The sequence below is a fragment of the Coturnix japonica genome, unplaced genomic scaffold (genome assembly GCF_054131305.1).
Source record: "Coturnix japonica strain WE unplaced genomic scaffold, WE-NBRP24 Scf049, whole genome shotgun sequence".
Lineage (NCBI taxonomy): Eukaryota > Metazoa > Chordata > Aves > Galliformes > Phasianidae > Coturnix > Coturnix japonica.
Genome location: NW_028188952.1, coordinates 1,381,313 through 1,403,026, shown reverse-complemented (window position 1 = coordinate 1,403,026; position 21,714 = coordinate 1,381,313). Strand labels below are relative to the sequence as shown.

General features: G+C 57.1%; 2 protein-coding genes and 1 long non-coding RNA gene across 10 annotated transcripts; 1 reads left to right on the top strand and 2 right to left on the bottom strand.

The window, feature by feature from the left end:
• Positions 1 to 574: 574 nt before the first annotated feature.
• STARD3 (StAR related lipid transfer domain containing 3) lies at positions 575 to 17,413 on the bottom strand. 4 transcript variants are annotated; one of them, XM_085532367.1, is made up of 15 exons: positions 16,955 to 17,413; positions 13,854 to 14,134; positions 11,171 to 11,248; positions 10,837 to 10,914; positions 10,692 to 10,745; positions 10,462 to 10,579; positions 9,257 to 9,355; positions 8,555 to 8,610; positions 7,795 to 7,887; positions 6,535 to 6,597; positions 5,449 to 5,544; positions 4,848 to 4,927; positions 4,390 to 4,494; positions 3,063 to 3,156; positions 575 to 1,343 (listed from the first exon to the last, which is right to left on the bottom strand). In XM_085532367.1, the coding sequence occupies exons 2-15, from the start codon at positions 14,067 to 14,069 to the stop codon at positions 1,239 to 1,241; spliced, it is 1,335 nt and encodes a 444-aa protein (XP_085388493.1). In that variant the 5' UTR covers positions 14,070 to 14,134; positions 16,955 to 17,413; the 3' UTR covers positions 575 to 1,238. The 4 variants fall into 4 exon arrangements, with proteins under 4 accessions (XP_085388493.1, XP_015741346.1, XP_015741345.1 ...); XM_015885860.3 differs by having other exon boundaries at positions 17,265 to 17,413; XM_015885859.3 differs by having other exon boundaries at positions 17,362 to 17,413.
• On the top strand, positions 8,135 to 10,433 carry LOC146752255 (uncharacterized). Its single transcript, XR_014940776.1, has 3 exons — positions 8,135 to 8,270; positions 10,089 to 10,193; positions 10,306 to 10,433. It is a non-coding gene; the product is annotated as an uncharacterized LOC146752255 (long non-coding RNA).
• Positions 17,414 to 17,568: 155 nt separating the features above from the next.
• PPP1R1B (protein phosphatase 1 regulatory inhibitor subunit 1B) lies at positions 17,569 to 21,187 on the bottom strand. Of its 5 annotated transcripts, none has more exons than XM_085532372.1 (8): positions 20,981 to 21,187; positions 20,201 to 20,260; positions 19,737 to 19,775; positions 19,137 to 19,209; positions 18,778 to 18,906; positions 18,491 to 18,556; positions 18,030 to 18,170; positions 17,569 to 17,956 (listed from the first exon to the last, which is right to left on the bottom strand). In XM_085532372.1, the coding sequence occupies exons 1-8, from the start codon at positions 21,059 to 21,061 to the stop codon at positions 17,877 to 17,879; spliced, it is 669 nt and encodes a 222-aa protein (XP_085388498.1). In that variant the 5' UTR covers positions 21,062 to 21,187; the 3' UTR covers positions 17,569 to 17,876. The 5 variants fall into 5 exon arrangements, with proteins under 5 accessions (XP_085388498.1, XP_015741348.2, XP_085388495.1 ...); XM_015885862.3 differs by having other exon boundaries at positions 19,737 to 19,759; positions 20,200 to 20,260; positions 20,981 to 21,171; XM_085532369.1 differs by having other exon boundaries at positions 19,737 to 19,766; positions 20,981 to 21,170.
• Positions 21,188 to 21,714: the final 527 nt, after the last annotated feature.

Below are 21,714 nucleotides of genomic sequence, written 5' to 3'. Positions count from 1 at the left end.
CCCCCCCGTGAATATGATGGACCCCAGAGGTGACAAAGGTCCCGTGGGTGTGTGTCACCAGCCCCCCCATCCCAACCCCATCCCAACCCCTGTAGGACCACCATGGTCCCATCCTGCTGCCCCCCCCCCCCTCCCAGCTGTGCCATGCGAGCTGGCAGTGGGGTGCTGGCTTTGGCCCCCCCCGCTGGGCTATTTGTAGGGCCAACAGATGGGGGCTGTGGACAGACGGGTGCTCACAGGGTGCCAGCGGGCACAGCTCAGGGAGCCGGGCCATGGGACGGGCTGGGGGGGCACCACGCTGCAGCCCCCTCCCCTTCAGAGGAACAGGAGCAACACTGGGACTATGGGGCAGAACTGGGACACCCAGCCAGAGCCCTGCATGGGGGATGGAAGGATGCTCCATGCCCCTGCCTTAGTGCCACTGCAGGGCAGGGGGCAGTGACCCCCACGGGCAGTGGGCCCATAGGAGCCCTGGGCACGTTCCTTTTGCCTGCCCCCCTCCCTCTCCCTCCCAGGCAGCTCCTCTTGCTTTTATCTGATCGAGTTACAAAGGGCAACCAGGAAAGCAGCGGGCTGCAAACAGTGCAAGGCTCTTTATTTTGACAGATGCCAGCCAGAGGTGCCCCCCGGTACCAACAGGCAACGGTAGAGGGGGCAGAGACCCCAAGCCGAGCCCCTGGGGGGGTCCATGGGTGCTCCCCCCCCCATGCTGCTGCTGTGTGCACCCAGGTATGGGCAGCTCCCATCACAGAGCACAACGTGGCAGCAGTGCAGGTAGCACGAAGCTGTGCTCGCCCCCACAGCCCCAGGGGAAGGCAGAAGGCTCCGAGCCCACAGCCTGCAGGGCTGCATGCAGGGGGGGCTCTAAATGAGCTTAGGAGAACCCCATGGCGGGGGGGGGCAGCCACAAGGGATTGCCCCAAGGGTCCCCACAGCAGCCCCCCCACCCAGGAGCTGTGCTTTGTCCCCATGTGTGAGTGGCACATGACAGGGGATGGATCTGTGTGCTCACCCTGAGCGGCTTCTCCTCCCTCATCCTCAGCACAGCAGCCTGGGGGTGTCAATGAGCCCCCAGACCCAACGTGGGGGGAGATGGAGCACAGGGCAGATCCCAGGCTCAGGGCAGAGCAGGACAGGGGTTGGACACCCTCCATATGGCAGCTCCAGGGCTCCGGTTCAGAGAGGAGCAGCCCCCCCTGCCCACCCACAGCGAGTCCAGCAGGGGCAGAGCACAGCACTCAGGGTTTGTTGCAGAGCTCAGCGACCCTCTGCCGCAGGTGGAAGGCAAACTCAAACATGGTGGCTGCCAGGCTCTGGTGGATGAGGTACCGGGGCAGGCGACCCTGCAAGGAGAGCAGAGGAAACAGTCCATAAGTGAGGGTAGCAATGAAACGAGTGGAAAACCCCCATAGGACCCCCCTATGGGGTGCTCCCAAGGTGTGGGGATGGTCCCCCCTCCAGCTCGGGGCTGCACACCGCAGCGTGGAGCTGCTGCTGCTGCTCTCAGGGTGTTGGATCCGGGGGAGGAACTGAACCACGTTTTGATTTCCCTAAAAAGCCCCGCACGACTCAGCCCCTGCTCCATTATCTCCTATAAGAAAATCAGCCCAGCTCTGCGGGGGAAGGCAGCAGCACTGGGCTGGGAGCGGGGCAGGTGCTGAGGTAGAGAGGGAGGAGGGGAGTCACATCCCATTGCCCAGGGCACAGGAGAAGCCCCATGGATGTGGGGCAGGGCTTTTCCTCCACCCTTTGGGGCTGGGACTGTGGACATAGGGGCCATTTTGGGCACCTCTCCAAACTGAGCTGCGGGTGAAGCAGCAGCACAGACACAAACACACACACGTGTGCAACCCTTGCCCTTCGTTGGAGGAAGGGATGAGCCATGAGCTATAAATACCCCATCAGGGCCAAAGGAAATACCAAGGCAGCACCAAGGAGGGGTCTGAGCAGCAGCAGAACCCTTCAGGAAGATGGTGGAAGCAGTTATTAATAGAAATGCTGGAGCATTTCTTCCAGCAGCAGCAGGAGAGCACTCACTCCCCATCCTGGAAAGCACGAGGGGGGGGGAACCCCCCTTTCCCAGCTCAGTTGTACAAGATGGAGCTCATTTCCCCCCACCCCAGCTCACTACAGAGGGAGGGGGTGGAGGAGAGACACCTGCACCAAGGAAAAGCACCTCCAGCACCAACCCTGTGCCAAGCAGAGCCAGGGCCAGCGGGGCCAGGCACCAGCCGTGCCACAGCCCAGCCACGGAGCTGCCAAGAGGATCTGAGGATCTCCTCCACGAAGGCTGTTCAGAGCCCAATGCAAGGAGCACACAGTAGCTGAGCTGCTCTGTAGGAGGGGAGGGCCGTGGGAGGGGAGGGGGCCGCGCAGCGTTGCAGTGCTGATGAATGGAGCCTTTGTGCTCGCTGCTGCAGCGCCGTTTCCACACCAACCTTGGCACGATTCAGTGCAGGAAGAAAACAGGGCAATGCCCCCCCCCCCCTTCAGGCTCCCTGCCTGCTGCCTTTGTCCCGGCCACCAGCAAGGACTCTGCATGCAGCTCTGCAAATAGCTCCGGATTTGGGTCACGGTGTGTGGCCGCAGCCCTGCAGCTCCACGGGTTGTCTGTGTTTGTGCCGAGGTGTCTGGGAGCAAATGATTCATCCCTGCAGTAGGTTCCTGGGAGCAGCAGGCAGCCAGGCAACACTTCCATGTCCAACTAATGCTGGACTCCAAAGAGAATGAAATCACCTCTTCCCAATCCGGCACAGAGGTGAAGCCCCAAAACCAAGACCTGTCAGGTAAGGAATGGTTTCCCAGCCCTACACTGGGGGAAACTTCAGGGGGGAAAGAGGGAGATGATCAAGTTCTGCCTACAAAGCTCAGGTCCCACTGCTACAGCCTCAAGCTGTGCCCAGGGGAGGCTTGCAGTGTAACAGCAGCCCCTGCACTGCCCAGCTGGGAACACAGGGCAGGTCCTCAGCACCCATCCTGTGATACACAGAGCTCTAGAAGCACACAGATGAGCTCTGCTGGGGTTGGGACGCAGCCATGGCACTCACACAGCAGTGCTTTACCTTCAGGTCAGTGTTTAGAATCCAGATAAAAGTGCAGACCCGGGGGTTGCTGGGGCACTTCAATACGATGAATCCTCCAGGTCCGTTCTCACCCCTGCAAAGAAACAACAGCACCAAATCAAGCTGGGAAGGCACTCATTGCATTGCACTGACCCCACACTGACTCCTGCAGCCACAGCCCCTTGTCTGACTGCAAGGACAGGAGCCCAGAGGGGCACAAGTAGATGCTTGGAGTGTCCAGGAAGGAATCTGGCTTGACTGTGGGCACACAAACAAACACAGTTTGCCCAGCAGACTTCCCACATTAGCAGTGCTGGGGCTGTCACCAGGCTGCCTCCAAACCTCTGGCCTGGCCAACACCATCACTGCATTACTGGGTGTGTTTGGGGAATGGGTCCCTGGGGAAGCACCCAGGGAGAACACACGGTCAGGCTGAGCTCAGGGCACATCACTGTGTCTCTGCAGCCCCCAGATCCATCCTCACACCATCTGAGCATCTCAGAGACAAGAGCTCTGCTTGCACACACAGCCCAAATACAGATTTATTTCCCTTCCCTGCTTGGGAACATGCACTATTTTTTGCTGCATACATTTGTTAACAGATTTTTCTAGGCCCCCGAAGTCTCCAGCTCTTAAATAGACTGAGGCGGCTCTAACATCTCTGAGTTAAAATGTCAATTACTTTAACCAGATTATTAGGAAAAACAAAGTCAGTGCGTGAAGTGGCACAGCTGGGCCCCAGGCAGCAGCACAGGCAGTAACAAGGAGCCTTGTGTGATGAGACCAGCCCTGCCGAGATCCATCAGCAGCTGCATGAAACCAGCCCTGCAGAAAGGGAGAGGCCAGGACCCCACTGGTGCTCCAGGAGCTTTCCCACCCCAACGCAGCTCATTTCACCCCCAGGTCCGTCCCTCGGTGCCTGCAGGCTTTAAAGTCAGTAAGTGAGAAGCAAAAGGCATCTGAGAGGCTCATAGAAAGACGTGGGCAGCTGCTCACTGCCCCTCCAAAATGGCAGCTGGCCCCGTTTGGGAATTGGCTGCTACACAAACAGGATGCAGAAGGGGTTGGGGTTTGTGCTGTTACTGTCGGCACCTCCATTCCCCAGAGCAGAGTTGGGAAACGCCCGAGCAGCACTCAACAGCACAGAGCGTTTCTTTAACAAAGGAAGAAGAACAAGGGAAGCAAAGGTTTGGTTCCACAAATAGATTCACTTCCTGCCAACGGTGCCAGAAAGACAGCAGGGTTCTCATTTATGTGGCTCTCTGCCCTAAGCTTAAGCAAAGCGCGGGTCGGATATCAGCTGAAATAAACAAATAAAGGCTCTTACCTGACATACTTGGAGAGTGGAGGCTTCAGGTTGTGCGTGGTCGACATCCCTGAGGAAATGTACCTGTCTCTCCTTCTCTCGATCCGCCTCACGTTCACAAAATCCCTGAGCAAAGAAAAGGGCAACGACGGCTTTGAAATGTGCATGAGACTTTGAAGGGACAGAGCACGTGGGCTGGGACTGCTGGGGAAGGATGTGGCAGAGGTATGTCAACATATGGACACAATGCAGGCAGTATGGATAGCATGGAGGCAGAGGGAGAGATTGGGACAGATTCTGAGCTATGGGACTCCTGCCATAAGTGTCTGGAGGGGATTTGAGGGGCTCCCGGCCTTAGGGATGTCACCCAGCCCTGCTGGGAGCATCACATGCCGGCCCTCACTGTGGTCAGAAGCTTCTCTCTGTGTTTTATAGGATGGTCTTCAGAGGCTCAGGACAATAAAGGCAAAGAAACTGACCTGGGGGAAACGACACCGCCTGCAGCCCCGGCTGCCACGTCGTATGAAACGATCGTGTTGTCTTCAACCCGCTGCAAGATCTGGGAGAAAAGAAAGAGAAGAAGAACTCAGCCTGAGTGCCCGCAGGTGCCAACAGCTGGGCACTGCAGCCCCTCACAGCTGGGAGCACACAGAGCAGCTCCAGCAGCTGATGGGGGTGGTTCAGGGGGGGCAGGGGATGAGCTCTGTGGCAGTGCACACACACAGGTTTGTCTGCTGCCCCTCCACCTTTCTTGGGGGGGTAATAACAGGCGTTCCCTTTGGATCCCCACCACGTCGGCAGTGCCAAACGGCACCAAGCAGAAGCAGGCTTGGCTCAGGCACTGGCCCAGCTCCCTGCCCACCTCGTGGGCTTTTGGATGGGCACAGCCACACAGCTGGCTGCCGTGGAGCATTCGGATCGTACGGATGAGCAGCAGAGATTTAATGCCTCGGTGATTCTGATCCAGCTAAACTCCAACAGGGTCTGGGCACCACTGACAGCCGGTGCTGGGCTGGGAAGCTGCAGCTCTCCGCTTCAAGGAGCTCCTGTGATTAAGCCATCTTTGTCCGGCACGCTCACCTGGCAAGCTGCCACTGTTCTGTTCCACAGGATCATCTTCTCGGGTTGGAGAATAACCTCCTGGTAAACTGTTTCAGCAGAGCACTGCAGGAAAGCCTGAGGACAGAGACAGAGCAGTCAGCCAGCACCCTGCTCCACATGGGGAAGATTATCTCTAAGGAACACGGAGCAGATCAGAAAGGACAAGTGGGAGGAAGCAGGAGGACAGTGGTGAGGCCGCAAAGCCAATGTTGTTACCCACTGCCAAAGAGGGAGAAGGGCACGAATGGGGATCAGAACTAGGGATCAGCAGCAGCTGAACCTGATGGAAAGGGGGACAAGCATCCATCCACACCACGGCCACACAGGCAGAATGATCTCAGGCCCCTCTGCCCCCTCTCCGCCCTTCTCAGCAATTCAGCTGCACGTGCAATTGCTTTGGAAAGTCACCAAAAAGATTCCCAGGACTCCAGCACAGCTAACGTTCATTTCTCCACGTCCCCGTGGGACTGGGGATGTTCGGAAGCAAACAGTTAATGCAGCAGAGCGGGACCATCCAGCTTTGCCTCACCAACACAGAGCTGCTCCTCCAGCAGCTCTGCCAGCGAGGCAGCATATGCACTGGAACAAAGAAAAGCCACCGCAGCACCAATGCTTCATTAAAACGTGGTTTACAGCCAAACCACTCCAGTGAGAGGGCACAGAGCACGGCACTTCCGAGCGGCTCTTCTCAATGCCAGGCAGCAGCAGACGCACGCTCAGCCCTGGTCTTGCTGGCAATTAGTTGCAATTAGCCTCCTTGGTCAGATTAGTCCTAGATGCTGGGGTTGGAAACGAGTCTTGCAGTCACCTGCTCCCACTTCCACCAGCAAAGAGTGGGGCCCAGCATATTTGCTGGGGAGTTTGTCTGCCAGCCAAGGGGTTTTCCTGGAGAGATTCCCTAACGCGTGCAGAGCAGTTCATCTGTCTCAAGCAAAGACAGTACTCTGCAGGCTGACCTGTGCTGCCAGGGCCAGCAGAGAGAGGGAAAGCTGAGCCGTGGCTCCAAGCAGAGCAGTGTTTGTATGTATCACACAGGCTGAGGAAGCGAAACGGGAAGGCTCTTACCTTTAAAATAAAGGTCTTGCCATGGAAAGGTATTTCAAAAGTGTAAACAACATCACCAAAGTCCTGTGCAAGAAACAAGAAAGTTTCATTTGTGTTGGCAAAATAACATCAAGTGCTGCTACATAAGGTAAAGCCTGCTGGTCTCTGGGCTCCAGCACCATCCCATAGGGCCATTGTTGGCCCCAAACTGCTCCTGCTCCCCCACGCCAGGCAATAGGAACGGCACTGAGCCCACTTCAGATGCCCATGCACAAATTTCCATAAACAAACCGACATCCAGAGAAGCAGCAGTGATGAGACAGGAAAAGAATCCACCCCGTGCCAGCCCGCAAACTCCGTTTCAAGGTCAAATTCTCTTTGCAGCAAGCTACCAGCACCAGCGTATGAGAGAGGGCTTAGTTTGCCAGCACTGCTGTTGTTACCTACATCTGAGAAGAGACTCCCTGGAGGGGTTAGGGATGGACAGATGATAACCTTTCATCATTAGCCCTGTGTTAAACTCTGATTAGTCTATTTAAATCCATCCCCCTTTGGATAAAGAAAACAATCTGCCCAGCTAGTTTGGCATCAAACAATGGATCACTTGACAGGGGAATTTTAAATACCAGATGAGACTGCAGTTTGCAGGACTCTCACCTCAACTGCATTGCAAGTCCACAAGTGGAAAACAAGGTTGATTTTAGGGGGTTTGGGGGGGCTGAGGCACTAGCACTTTTATGCCACTCTACAGAGAGAAAGGAGCCTTAGCTACCGCAGTAAACCTTGCTGTAGCTTGAGGAAAAACACACGGCAGGGCTCCCTGATACACATTCCAATGTCCACAGTGCCTCTGTCCTGAGGGTTGTACACACAGCCTTGGGGTGGGGTAGGAGCTTCCCGTGCCCCACACACTCCTGGCTCCAAGAATGGTTGTAGCCCAAGCAGCCCGAGCCTCCCTAGAGCCTGCTGTGTCCCTAAAAGCACAACACTCTGCAGCCCTCACACCCACCAAAGGTGAGCTGCCCACCCCTGCCAGCCTGGAGGAGTGACGGGGCTCTCTCTCGTCAAACGGGAAGGCAATTAAACATCTAATTAAATAAGAGGGGATTTTACATTTAACTGAGCTGGAATAGATTCCTAATTCAATCAGGTAATTGTAACGCTTGTTAATTTTTCATGTTGCAAGGAGGTTTCAAAAGCCTCATTTGTCCTCCAGTTTTTGCTAAGCCATCCGTGCTTTTTGCCAGCGCTGCCCAGCACTGGGGTGTGGGGAACACTTACATTGTTTTTCTCAAACTTCCAGTTCTCCTCCTGGGCGAGGATTTGGTCCACAACTTCCATGGCTTCTTTGCCTTGTCGGACGTATTCTTTCTCCTAGGAGAGAAAGGAAGATTTCAACTAGCAGGGTTTGCAGAAAAAGCCCCATGTTGTGTGTACAAGATTTGCTACCCGGCTCCCAGGGCTGGCAGAGGGAAATGGGCTACTTCCCATCACCACACCACACCAATCTCTTAAATCCAGGGCACAGAGGCCTCATTTTGGAGCCTGAAGTCACGCTTCCTGCCCTGGCTTGCATCCACACACCAGCTGCGCCCACCAGCAACTCTCTTGCCTTAGTGTAAGGGTTTCCAGCAGGCAAAGGGCTGCGAGGTGCATAGAGCTTCCTTCTGTGGAAGTGCCAGAACTGGAGCTGAACAGCAGCAGAACCACTTGGAAAGCAGCACAGAGAAGCGTGTGCCCAGCCAGACTTCAGGGAGGTTAGGAACCACCCTGCCTGCTAGAATCCAGCAAGGATGGTCAAGGTAGTGCCCTTCTGGTACATGACTGCATGACCAGGGATGGGGAGAGAGGCAGAGCTGGAGCCACATCCCTGAGGGATGCTGCAGGGGAGAAGCTGGCTAATGCTGAGTGTCAATGAGAACCCCTCGTGCTGCAGCCACGATGCCACTGCTCCCAGGAGCCATAGGGCAGGCACAGCACCTCAACCAAACAGCCCCAGACAAAGGGCTGGGACACGAGGGACAGGATTGTCTCTATTTACCTGAGCTGTCAGTGCTTTCCTTCCCGGACCTTCCTCATCCGACTCATTGTCCGACCCTTGGGTGAAACACAAATTAACACACAGGTAACAAAGAGCCTATTTGTACATCTCTCCCCCCAACCTTCCCACGGATCAAACAATGCTACCAGAGGGTGTAACCCCAGCACAGCCCAGATCCTGTCTCCCCCAGTGCAGAGCTGGCTGCCAGGTGCTGCTCTGCTCCCAGCCAGGCTGGGGGCACTGAGTGTGCCCTGGGTGTCAGCAACACTGGGACAAGTGCTCTGGCAGATGCCTGCTGGCTGCTGAGCAGGGATGGTCTCACAGCCAGCACAAGGCAGCAGCACTCTGCCAACTCTGACCCTCACCTGCTCTCAGCGATTCACCCCTGTGCCCTCACACTGAGGGCAGAGTTTAACCACAAGCACTTTAATTGCAGCTTAAGAGCATTTAACTCCAAGACCACAAAACACTCTCATTTCCCCACAGAGTCAAAGCCAGGCTGAGCATGACCCTGCTCTTCCACGGCACCATGGCAGCAGGGCACCAGCATGGGGCAAAGACAGGCTCTGCAGCACCCGTTTTTGGAGGCCTCGCTGCCTCCCTCTACCAAGAGCTGGGCTGATGAGACAGAGCTCAGACAGAGTGCAGCAATAGGGGCAAGGAGCTTCCAGAGGAGCGTGGGATGGGAGCAGAGCATGTTACCTGCAAAGGACTCCGGCGGGGAGTAGAACTGCCCATCAGAAAGGGCTCCAGGGTACAGCAGGGGCCCACGGGCAGCCGCAGCCTGAGCTGCCAGGTACCCTGTGAAGCAGAGCAGGTTTCACATGCAATGTCCTAAACAAGGGGGGCCGGGGACCCCATTTTCCCCACTCCAGGCCTCCCCTCTCCAGCCTCCCAGCCACTTTTTGCCAGACACAGTTGCTCTGCCCACACTGACACCAGCCAGCCCACAAGCTTTTCAGCTCCTATTGCCTCATCTTTTGTTTGAGACATTTTATCTGCATGGAGATCAATGGGCTCTTTTGCCTGTCAAATCCAAAGGCGATTAAGCATCTAATTAAATAAGAGCTTCCCCTGGAAGCAATTTGGAACCCGAGCCTAATCCAATAGAGGCATTAAACACTTGATCATTTTTCATCTTAAAGCCTCCTTGCAAGACCCAAACATCCTCTGGTGTTTTCCAGTCATTCAGTGCATTTCTGATCCAGCCTCACTTGACAAATACTCCTCAGTCTATGTGCCATTTCCCAGTCCTCTTTCGTCAGAGAAGCCTGGGAGAACGACTAAGCCCTAGTGCTGTAATAGCACTGCTGCTTCACATTACAGCTGCATTACACAGACCGAGCACCCACTCCCTAGAAGGACCCTTGGAAGGGACAGGTGCTTCGCCACACGCAGTCATTTGTGGAGCATTAGGTCAGAGAGACTCAGTCCCAGTTTAATCTGACCTCGATGACTAGAGACTGTGAAATCTCACACACAGTAACCCCTGCTGCTCCCCTGTAATAGATCTTTACACCGTTCCTCTCCAAAGGTCTCCAGCCCAGATCTGAAGATAGACCTCACGAGCTGGAGAGTCCCGCAATCCGCCTGGCATTCGTCCCACTGTTTCAAAACATTTCCACTGATGTGGATGGAGGTGAGCTCTGTTTCCGTCTGGCTTCAGTATCCAGACGCTGGAGAATTTGGCATGTTTTTCTCTTCTCAATTAAAAGATGCTTTTCATAATTTGGTATATTCTTCCCTTGAAGGGACTCGTATACTGTAACAGAATTGAATCAGCCACTTCCCGTCACAGCCAGCCTGGAGATCACTTCTCCATTGCTGCCAAGGTGCTGCCAAAGCAGCAGAAAGCCCAAACGTGGTGGCCTGTTCTGCTGCTCCTGCCAAGGGAGCAGAATACTTACATCGTTCCTCTTCTGCTTCCTGAGTGAGGACTTTAAAATCCAGGAACCAAGTCTCTAACCAAGCAATGACAAAGGAGACGATGGGAAGTAAGTAACCAAACGCCCCTTTGGTGAGAAGCTGAGTGGGAGAGAAAAAAAAGAAGCAAAAGTCCCAGTGAGTTTACAATAAAATGGAAACAGAAGCGAGATGCAATCACAAAGCAATCCCCTGTGAGCACAAGGAAACCAACCTCAGAGAGGATGACCTTCACGATCAGGAAGGCACTGGATATCAACGTGGTGACCTGGAAAATAAAGATCACGTAGGTCAGACCTTGGTGAACTCTAAGCAAGGAGTTTTAACTGAAAACAGGAAAGCCAAAATTGCTTTCTTACCGCTATGACCCACCAGTGGCGCAGCCTTACGATCGCATAGGCCAGCAGCAACACAAAAAATCGGAAGAAAGCCAAGACCTTTCAAAACAAAAAGCCATTGATGTAGATGGTGTCCTTGTCCCCATGCCAGGTTGCTGGAAGGATGCAGCCTCCTGGGACCTCAGCAGCTACAGCCAGGTGGGGTCAGTGGTGCAGCAGGGTGGGCTGTGATCTGCCCAAGTGCTGGGCCAGGAGCAGCAGGGATGCAGGAGACCCCCAGCCCTCTCCACCCACCCCACAGCCAAACCACAGCTCCAAGCTATTTGCCCCATTGGCAGCAGGCTGGGATACTCACAAATATGTCAAAGAAAGAGGTCTTGAAATTGTACTCGAAGATTTCGTTCTTCAAGTTCTTCTGAATGCCATCCTTGGTCTGAAGAGGAGGCAGGAAATGAGAAAGCTATTGAGTGCAATGATAAGAAACTAATGATAGAAAGAACCCGGCCAAGCGGAGTCCAGAGGCTACTGCTGGGTCAGGTTATGCATCAGGCATACAAATGTACAGTGCAGGATCCTCTGCTGGCACAGAACCACAGGAGGATGCAGCAGCATATTACTGCTTCTGCACTGAAGGCAGCCGGGGCTGCAGCAGCACAATGCTACATCAGACACTTCTCTATGGGGCTTCCTCACGTGGAAGAGCTGTTATTTGGCTCAGCACATCCCATGGCAGCAGATCACCACCCCCACAGCCTAAAGCCCTTTGTCTCCTGCAGCCCCCACTTTGTGCCCATCACTTCCACGTGAGATTCCGGGGACAGACTTCAGTTGTACAGGAGGAAACAGGGCAGGTGAAAAGCCCCAGAAAGCACTTTTGGACACCCAAAACACCTGCCTTGTGACATGGCAGGAGAGGGGTCCAAAGGCCATAAACACACACAAGAAACACATGGAAAACCTGAAGAAGCAAAACCAGGATTCTGCAGGATTGTAAGAGGGCGTGGAAAAACCTCAAAGAGCTCTTCTATCTCACCCCAAAAAAATGTGGGGCATGAAAGCCTCGATGCTTTTGACACCATAAATCTTGTTCTCGGGAGCTTGGAATCTCTGTTTATGAGGAAGTGGATGGCTCAGGTAACTGGAACAAATGCTTCACCTTTAGGCTATTGGTTTGAATGCAGCCCAGCTGGCCTGGAAGCTGGTATATGCTGACAGCTGTTTGATGATCTGTGAGAAACAAGTTGGTGGATCTCAGGCCAGTTCTTGGCAGACTGGTGCCCTGGCACCCTCTCGTCAGACAGTCCAAGGACAGACGAGGCAGCCATTGGGAAGTGGTCCCTCTAGGTCAGGGCTGCTGCTTAACAGTTTGAGGGGGGTGGTGAGCAGTTCTGCACTGCTGCTTTAGATGTGAGGCTGCAGGGCTTGCACCAGACAGCAGCCACCAAACAAATCTCAGTACATCCTGAACTGAAAGGGACCCACGGAGCCTCTTCCCAACAGCACAGCTCTGACAGGAGATGTTAGAGGGGGAACAGGGCTCAACTTTGAATTATGATTTTTGGGAAGTGTTTCTGTTTAAATCTATGCTGTTGCCTTGAACAAGAAGAGCTGATTGAGGCACCTCTTTGTCTCTGAGAGCAGCGAGCTCGCAGAATGACAGTTTGCAGGAGACAGACATTTAACGAGGGCCCATTTGTTCAGCTTATCTTGCAGCAAAGGAAACCATTTGATAAAAAAAGCATTAGTCACGATATAAACTCATTGCTCTTCATAACTAGGCAAATAAGTCGTCCTAATAGCCTTAAATATGCAGCATCTCGGCTCGGGGCCTAAATATCACCAGTTAGTCACTCATTAATGGCTACCTGCAAGACCTACGCTCAGAATTACCCTGACGACCACGCTGCCAGAGCGTTTCCCCAGGGCTGCAGGTTGGGATTTGCAGAAAAGCACCGTTTTGGAGAGCCCAGAGAAGCAAGAAGGGAGCAGGAGGCTGGGGGTCCATGGCACCATCGGAATCACAGGAATGCTGCCCCAGAGCAGCTGTGCTTACACGAGGCTGCGGGGGTCACTGCAGCCTCTTGGCAGAGCGCGGGGTGATGGAGCTGCTGGCCGAGGCAATCCTTTATGTGCAGACACCGCAGGAGATAAGCTGGGCAGAGATAAGAGCCGCTAAGTGAGCGCAGGATCCAGTGCTGATAAACAAAGGCCAGACACCGGAGGGCTGCCTGCAGAAGCAGTGGGGTCTATCTGATCATCTTGTCTTTCCAATCAGGCTGTTCTGTGGGAGGACATCGAGTACCTGTAACTCGAAACCCATTCCCTGCGTGGCCAAACTAGTTGGGGCTGGTATAGGGGGAAAAAAAATACATAAACGTAGCCCTGGGAACAACTTTAACCTGACGAGATTGAAGTAAATAAACTAAATTTCCTTGTTCGTTGCAACAGTTGACAGAGAACAAACGCAGCACCCCGTGCTGGCATGAAACCTCTGCAGAGGGGACAGAAACCGCCAGCTCCTTTGTGGCAGAGCGGCACCTCCAGTTCACAGAGGCAGAGATTAGCAGCAGCAATCTGGGTCCAAAGCTCAAAGCCCTTTTTGTCTGTGCCTTCCAGCTGGGTGGGGAGACGAAGGTCTGCGCTCCCCTCCTCACCCTCCGAGGCTTCCAGAACAGGGCTCTCAGCAAAGCTGGCAGCCTGCTTGGCACACGGAGAGAGCAGCTTCTCTTTAAGAGGGCAGGAGAGAAACTTGGCTAATGGCTCACCCTCAGATCTCATTACATGACAACACCCAGCACTGCATGCGTGGTGTCAACGACCCCGTGCAGCCACAAAGGGGCCCACTTGCAGGAAATGAGCTGGACTTCAGCTAGCACTGACTGTGCACTGATTTCTCAGCCAGTGCAAATCAGAGAGCGCTGGGAAGAGCAAACAAAGACTTGGCCTGAGACTTCTGAAACACAGCAATTAACGCAGAGGAAGCCCAAAGCACAACTTAAGAAGGGAAAGACTCCACACCTTTGCTTTTCCCAACTTACGTTCAATTCGATTATCCACAACAAAGAGATGAAGAGCAGATCGAAGGTGACAAAGAGGCAGAAAGTCCTCCTCACGTCCGAGATGGCTTTCCTCTTCTCTGGATTGAAGTAGCAGTATGGGGAGAAGCCCTGGCTCTGGGAAAGCGAGGTGCTGATGGATGCAATGGCTGGGAGGCTCCGTTCCAGGTCGTGCTGCAGGTCTGTCGGCTTGCTCATCCTTGGCCCAAGTAACTTGGGGCCTACGTCACTCAGGGCCACATCTGCAGAGCCACCAGCATCACCTGTAGGGAAACAACACGGGAAGCCTGGGGGAGCAATGCCACAGCCTTAGGCCCAGTGGTGTCACCCTCCTGTTCTCAGCAGTGCTGCCAGCTGCAGGCAGGCAAACACAGAAAGGTAACATGCACGTGATACCCGTCCTCCAGGCACACAATCCCATTACCAGCTCAGCTGGATTCTGTCTGCTTTACACCGTTCCTATTGGAAAAAGCCAACCCCGTGTCATGGTTTCTCAGTTTTCCACTGGTATCCCACATCATGTCACAGAAACCAGGCTGAACTGTGACATGCTGCCTTTTAGGTTAGCACAAAGCACTGGAGAGCTCACCCAGAGCTTTCACCCTGTCCCTTCCACCAGCACAGGGGACCCCATCCCTTCTGCCCGAGACAAACTGGCCACCAACAGCTCTATGGCAGGGATCAACCACATTGGTGCTGGTTCTGGTGGTGCTGTGTGTACAGCTGCCACGTGAGTGGGTCGATGTGCCGAGGCTGACGCCTGTTTTCAGGCAGCTTTGCCAGCCATTGTGTGAAAACATTTCCCTTCCATCAGCAGTGCACAAAGAGGCTGCTGTGTTAACGAAGCAGCTGAGCACACGCCTGAGACAAACAGGGAGGAAAGTGCCAAAGCAAGGGGCTGCTGTCCCCAGATTTCCACCTCACTGTGATCCACAGCTACGGCACCATCAGGACAAACTCATTCCCTCCAAAATCCTCACGTGCAGAGACTTTTGGCCTCCAAACAACTGTGTTTGTTACCGGATTAGCTGCTGCCCCAACAGCTCTGCTTACTCTTGTTTTACTACAGCAAGTCTCGCTGAAAACCAAGAGGCTGCAGCCAGAGCTGCCCAAGGGACACCATAGACACTCTAAGGAACCCCACAGCCACCTTAAATGACACCATAGCCACCCCAAAGGACCCCATATCTGCCTTAAGGGACCCCATAGCCACCCTACAGGACCCTAATGCCCAGGACTACACCCAGAACCACAGGAAGAGGCAGCCACCACATGCTGGGACAAAGGCAGGAGCTGCCCCACACTGCTGCAAACACAACCCCGGGTCTGTGTGCAAGCAGCTCCTGAGTGCAGCCCTCAGGGACAGAGAGGAGGAAGGAGGGAGGGAGCTGAGGCTGTCAGGTCCCCAGCAGCAGCTCCCTGCAGCCCTGCGGAAGGAGCTGAGGATGTGTCACTTTGGATCAACCACAGTCAGTGCTGCCATGAACGAGGGGTCCATCTCAAACTGAGAAAAGTTCCAGACATCTGTGAGTGCTAAATAATAGATTGCCTGATGCGCGGGGCTGCCGCCTTCTCCGTGGCAGAGTGTCACCGTTCTCCACTCAAACAGCACTTTGCACTTAGGCAGCCCCCGCAACTTCAGAGCGCTTTAAGCTCACCCTGTGAGATGCTCAGCCCTGATCCCCCACGGTGACAGGGACATCCCTGGCTCTCGTTGGCCTAAAGCCATCGATTATTCAGCCCCAGCTTTCCAGGTGAGAGCTGACGCCTGTCCTGAGGCCAGTATAGAGATCTGGGGAGGAAGCAGTGAGAAGGGCTTTACCTTCAGAGGCACAGAAACATTGAATATGGCAGAATATTTTCAGCTCAGATGGGGCTGTTCCACCACAGGGTAAAAAGGGCAGTGGGCAGAGGCTGCTCTGAGCACATCTAAGGTGCCTTTTCCCAGGTGAATTACTGAGCATTCAGAGCCACGATGCACACCAACATCACTGCAATGGGGACCTGCTGGGGCTCCAAAAGCTCTGGAGACAAAACCATGTTCCTTTACTGGAGAAAAAAGCCAAAAGCAACATGAGCCCTATCCCTGGAAAGGCTGCAGCAGCCCCCTCACAGCCCGCAGCCTCTCCCCTTCCACTCCTGCCTTTTAGATTCAAATCACAAGCTTCTCATTAGCACACGTTTGCATGCTAATGACATGTCTTACAGCAAGAAGCCTTTCCATCTTGTGACACCGCTTCTCCTTTCCTCCCGCGCCCCCAACTTCCTATTAATGTGCCTTCTCGGCTCACATGACGACTTCAACAGCTAATTGTCATGTCACCTCTTTTGATAGTGACAAGCCTTTGCACCAAACGCTGCACTGAAGTGCCTGGAAAGCGAGGGAGGGCTGCTTTAAAGCTGCAGATGCTTCACCAGCTGCTGACACGTGTCTGAGCTTCCTAAGGGAAAGGCCACACTCACAACAACTGCCCTTCTGCCCTGTGCTGTCCCTGACCCCGTCAGCCCCATAAGACCCCCGTCAGACCCCATAAAACCCCCGTCAGACCCCATAAGACCCCCGTCAGACCCCATAAGACCCCCGTCAGCCCCATAAGACCCCCGTCAGACCCCATAACAGCCCCGTCAGACCCCATAACAGCCCCGTCAGACCCCATAACAGCCCCGTCAGCCCCAGCCCCACTGCTCTGTTTGTGAGCTGGGCTCTCACGGCAGCATAAGACCCCACAGGGGCTTCATCCCCCTTCCAGCTGCACCAGCCTCAGGACCCCCCCCCCCCTCCTTTGCACATCCAGGCTCAGTGCAGCTCACATAAGGAATAACTGAGAGGGCTCTGGCCCCAAAGAGCAGCTCAAGATCCCACCCCAAGCCGGCAGCTCAGACAGAGCCTGTGTGTTGATGTGCTCGCTGTGCAATCATCCTTTGGTTCCAGTAATGCCCATCGGTGCCTCAGAATCACAACGCGGACATGAGGAAGCCCACAAAGGAAACTTCCCTTTGGGTTCAATGAGTGAGTCCAGGAGCTCCCAGGTGATGAGGGGCAGCGGCTGATCCCCATCACAAGGCACAGATCAATGTCTCACCCGCTTCCAAAGGGGCAACACGGGCAGTTCCCGGCCCCGCAGCCCCGGGGTCTCAACCAGCCGCTGTATGAGCGCGGTCCCGCCGCTCCCACCCCGTTACAACGGGGATCCCATAGACAGGAGCTGAGTCCCCCCGCACCGACCCGGCTGTACCCGCTGCCGGTACCGGAGCCTGGAGGGTCGGGGTAGGCCTCGGTGTGTGGGGGGGGTAAAACACTACGGGATAACGGCGCCCAACGGGACGGCCCCGCTCCAGAAACACCGCGAAGAAACCGGAACCGGAGCCTCGTAACGAAGGTACCGGCCTTACCGGCCTTTTGCTGCAGCTCGGAGCTCAATCCCAGGACGGTTCCGCTCCTCAAAGCCCCGGTACCGACCCCCCCCTCCCCCCTCGGTCCGCCCGGTACCTGCCGACAGCCACCACCGCGACCAGGCCCTACCGGAAGTACTCCCCGCTACGAGCTACTTCCGGTCCCACCACCACCTCTAAACCCGGAAGTGAAACTCGGCCGCAAACATGGCGGACAGCGGGGGAGAGGAGCGGGGCGGAACCACCGGCACCGGGAAACACGCGGCCCATCCCGGCCCCCACCGCCCCAAACACGGGCCCAGCGCTCTGTACAGTTGTTTATTGCGGCCACTGCTGCCATGCGGGGGGGGCGCGGGGCAGGCCCCGGTTGTAGGACCGCAGCCTCATCGCCAGCCCCAGTGATATGGGAACGGGGCGAGGCCTCGGTCCCACCGACCAGGCCGCGATCCATGCGGGGACACACGCGAAGCTCCGGCTCCGAGCTGGGCCGGGGGGCGAAGCGATGTGGGCCGGGCCATAGGGGGCCATAGGGGCCATAGGGGCCATAGGGGGCTATATGGGGCCATAGGGGGCCATAGGGGACCATAGGGGGCCATAGGGGGGCAGGCCCGGCTAGCTGGTGCCCAATGGGACCGGGGAACGGCGGCGCTCCGTCCCAGCCAGACCAACGTGCCGCCGCTCCTCGCTGTGCTCTGAAGGTAACACGGGCTCAGCCGGGGGTCCTGCTGCCATCCAAGGGGGCAGGGACCCCCCCCAGCCCCGTACCGCTGCCGTCATCCGGCTCCTCCTCGTCACCTTCGCCCCCTTCGGGATCCTCGGGGTCTTCGGGGATGTCAGACACCGTCAGCGCCTTCAGGTCCTCGCTGCGCTCAGAGATGCCGCCCGCAAAGGAAACCTTCTGCCCCCCTGGGGATGATGGGCAACCATGGGGGGGGACGGCCACTGGGCTGCCCCACAGTGACCCCGACCCACATCGGCCTCACAGGGTTCCCTGTTCCCGAGCTGGCCCCATCCATCACCTCGTCCTCAGAGGGTCCCCAATGTCACCACAATGTCCCCAACCTTACAATTTCCTTGGCCCCATCCCAGCAGTGTCCCCATCCTCAGAGTTCCCATCCATGCAGGGTTACAGTCTCCATAGTGGAACCATCCCCAGCCCCTTCCCACCCCAGTCTCACAGTGTCCCCAAACCCTCATTGTTCCCATCCCCGTGGTGTCCCCATTACCTTTCCTCTTGTGTGCCTTGGTGGCAGGGAAGACGCTCCTCTCGGCTCTGGTCTGGCTCCCCAGGGCTTCTCAGAAGGGCAGAGATGAGCCCAGGGCAGAGGAGACAAACCTCCCCCCCCAGAGCCAACACGGCCGGGGGGACCGGCTGCCATCAGCACGGCTCCAGGACGTGGCAGGGGACACTGCAGCCCCTGTCCCCCCACAGCAGCTGGCAGCCCCCAGTCCCATGTCCTGACACCCCCCAGGCTGCAGCTGCCTTTATCCCCCTGTCCCCCATCCCTCTTACCAGACTCGAGGGCGCTGTCTGGGTCGCAGGCGCGGGCCAGCTCGGGGTCCCCATCATCAGGTTCTCCATCAGAGCTGTCCCCCGTCCCCATGCCACTCTCCAGGTGGGACTGCACGATGCGCTGCACCGCTGTGGGGCACCGACATCAGCCCCCACTCTGGCTCCGGGAGCACTGGGAAGCACTGGGAGAGGCACAGGGGTGCGGCGTGCCCAGCTCCCCCATCCCATTGCTCTGCGCCCACCCCATATGTCCCCCCTCCCTCAGTTTCTCCATCCAGATACCAGCAACCTGGGGGCTCATCCAGCTCCAGGAGCTGCTAAAAGTCCCCTGGGGGGGACCCGGCCTTTGGGGATGGTACCTTTGAGCGAGGGCGGTGTGTAGGCACAAGGATTGGTCCTCTTTGGTTTCAGCAGGCAGCCCTCACCGGATCGCTGCAGGACAGAGCAACCAGCATTGGGGACAGGGACACGGCCACTCCCGCATCGGGGACACCCGTGACCCCACAAGGACTAAGTGCCATATGGGGATCTTACTGTGGGAGTCTAGGGAAGAGCCCCTACAGGGGCACTTTGCTCAGGGTCCCACACTGGGGGCTGTGGGATGAGACCCCTGAGGTTGGGACTCTGTAAGAGCGCCCTGCAATGGGGACCTGAGGTTGAGCCCCAATGTAGTGTCCGTGTGATGGGGACGCTGCACTAGAGACCGGGGGGTCGGTGATGAGGACTCGAGCTCCACCAGGTCCCTGTGTCGCAGCCTGACCCCAGTCCCGTCCCCGCAACGCCGTGTGTCCGCCCCCAGGGGCCGGGAGAGGGCAGGGAAGCGATAAGCGCTGGGACGGGGCCGGGCGGCAGCAGCACGATAACACGGCGGTGACTGCACTGAGGGGAGGCTGCACCAGGGAGGCTCAGGGGGAGGCTGGGGGCTGTTGTAGGGACAGAGGTGCACGGCACCCACTCACCTGGTAGGGCAGGGACTCGTCCTCTCCATCCGCAGCGCCAGGAGAGAATGGGTGGGTAGGACGGGTGCTGGAGCTGCAGCCCCTGCCCTGGCCCCGCTGCCCCATCCTGTGTGTGACCCCCACACCCCCCACCCCGCCACCGTGTCCCATCCCTGACATCCCATAGCAGACGTGACACCACATCCCATCCTTGTCACTGAGCTCCCATCCCTGCCACCGTGTCCCATTCCAACCACAACATCCCATTCACGGACACCTGTCCCACCTCCACCCCCACATCCCATCCCTTCCACCCCATCCCACCTGTGGCACCTCGTCCCATCCCTGTTGCCTTATCCCATCCCTGCCCACACCTCCCAGCCCTGGAGCAGCTGCCTCTGCCCCCAGGGCCACCCAATGTATCCATCCCCCCCTGCCCGTCCCCCCCATCCCCATCCTGGTGCCAGTCCGTGTCCTGGCTCACCTGGGGATGAGTGCTCGGAGAGCTGGAACAGCATGGCAGGTGTGGGCCTCCGCCGGCGGATCTGAGGCACAGCAGTGTCATTCTATCCCCTGTCCCCTACCCTGAGCCCCATCGTGTCCCCACCCCATGGGGTGCTCAGTAGCACAGGGCAGGGGACAGGTGCGGTGCCCCACGGAGGGGCCATGTCCCCATCTCAGGGTCCCCATGTTGTCCCCTACCTCCCCCAACCCCTCACAGCCCACAGCCCCACACAGTTGTGGGTACACAGGAGCCGTGTCCTGGGGGTGCTCCCTCAGGCTGGGCACAGCCTTCATTGTCCCCGGTCTTGTCCCGTTCTGTTCTTGTCCATTCCTGTCCGCTCTGTCCCAGCCGTTCCCTTCTGTCCCGTTCTTGTCCTGCCCTATTCCCACGCATAACTCCTGCACTAAACTGCTGCTGGCTGGCACAGGACCTCGAGCACTTTGTCCTGTCCCTACGTCTCCCATCCCCTTCCCCGTCCCTTCCTCTCTGTGCCCCCATCCCATCCATCCCCTCCCCCTCATCTCCTCCATCCCTTATCCCCCCCAGTCCTCATCCCTCTCTCCCCGTCCCATCCCTTCCCTCTCATCCCTCTCATCCCTGTCCTGTCCCCTGCCCAGCTCTCCTCCACCTCGGGGCACCCATGGGACACCACCGGCACCAGCACCACCCTCACCCCCCGGTCTCTCTCTACCCGGGGTCAGCAGAAACACGGTGCCACGCTGAGGATCCCACAGTGACCCCACTGTCACCCTGCGCTCACCATCTCCACGGCGCGGGGGTCCAGCTGGCTGGGGGGGGCCGGCACCGAGAACTGGATCTTCTTGCGGTCCTTGGGGTCCATGGCTGCAGGGTCTGTGCTGCTGCCCGCTGCCACACGGAGTTCGGCAGCGCCCGGGCTGAGCACGGTAAGGACTGAGCGGCGGGAGGTGGGGAAGGCAGAGCCGCGAGGAGGAGGAGGAGGAGGAGGAAGGAGAGGGAGGGAGGACACGGCTCCTACCAGCGCGCTGCATTATTCATCCCCCGGGCAGGGGGGCTGAGGCCATGGATAATGAGCCCTCGGGGAGCCCGGGAGGGGGGCTCGAGCCTGCCGGGCCCCTTAACCCGTTCCCCACCGGGGGGGCCCACGGCAGTGGCTGCGTGGGACGGGACGGGGCTGTGTGTGGCTGTGGGCTTCTGAGTGCTTGGAGCCTCGGTTTCCCTGCAAACTGGAGGGCAGCGTGGGCAGCCTGGCTGGGTGGGTCACTGTGGGGCACAGCTTTGGGGGCTGCCCCATGGCATGGGGACTCCTACTGTGGAACAAGGTCTGCCTGGGAGACGTGGCCAGCCCCACGGGGGACATCTGTGCAGACAGATCCTGTGGGCACATCAGGACACAGCATTCTGAAATGTCCCACTGCCCTTGTGCTGCGGGTCCCCACACCACCATGAGCCGTGATCCAGGACCAGAAGCCCATTCTGTCACCCCACGCTCTGGAACGTTGTGGTTTTCCCCAT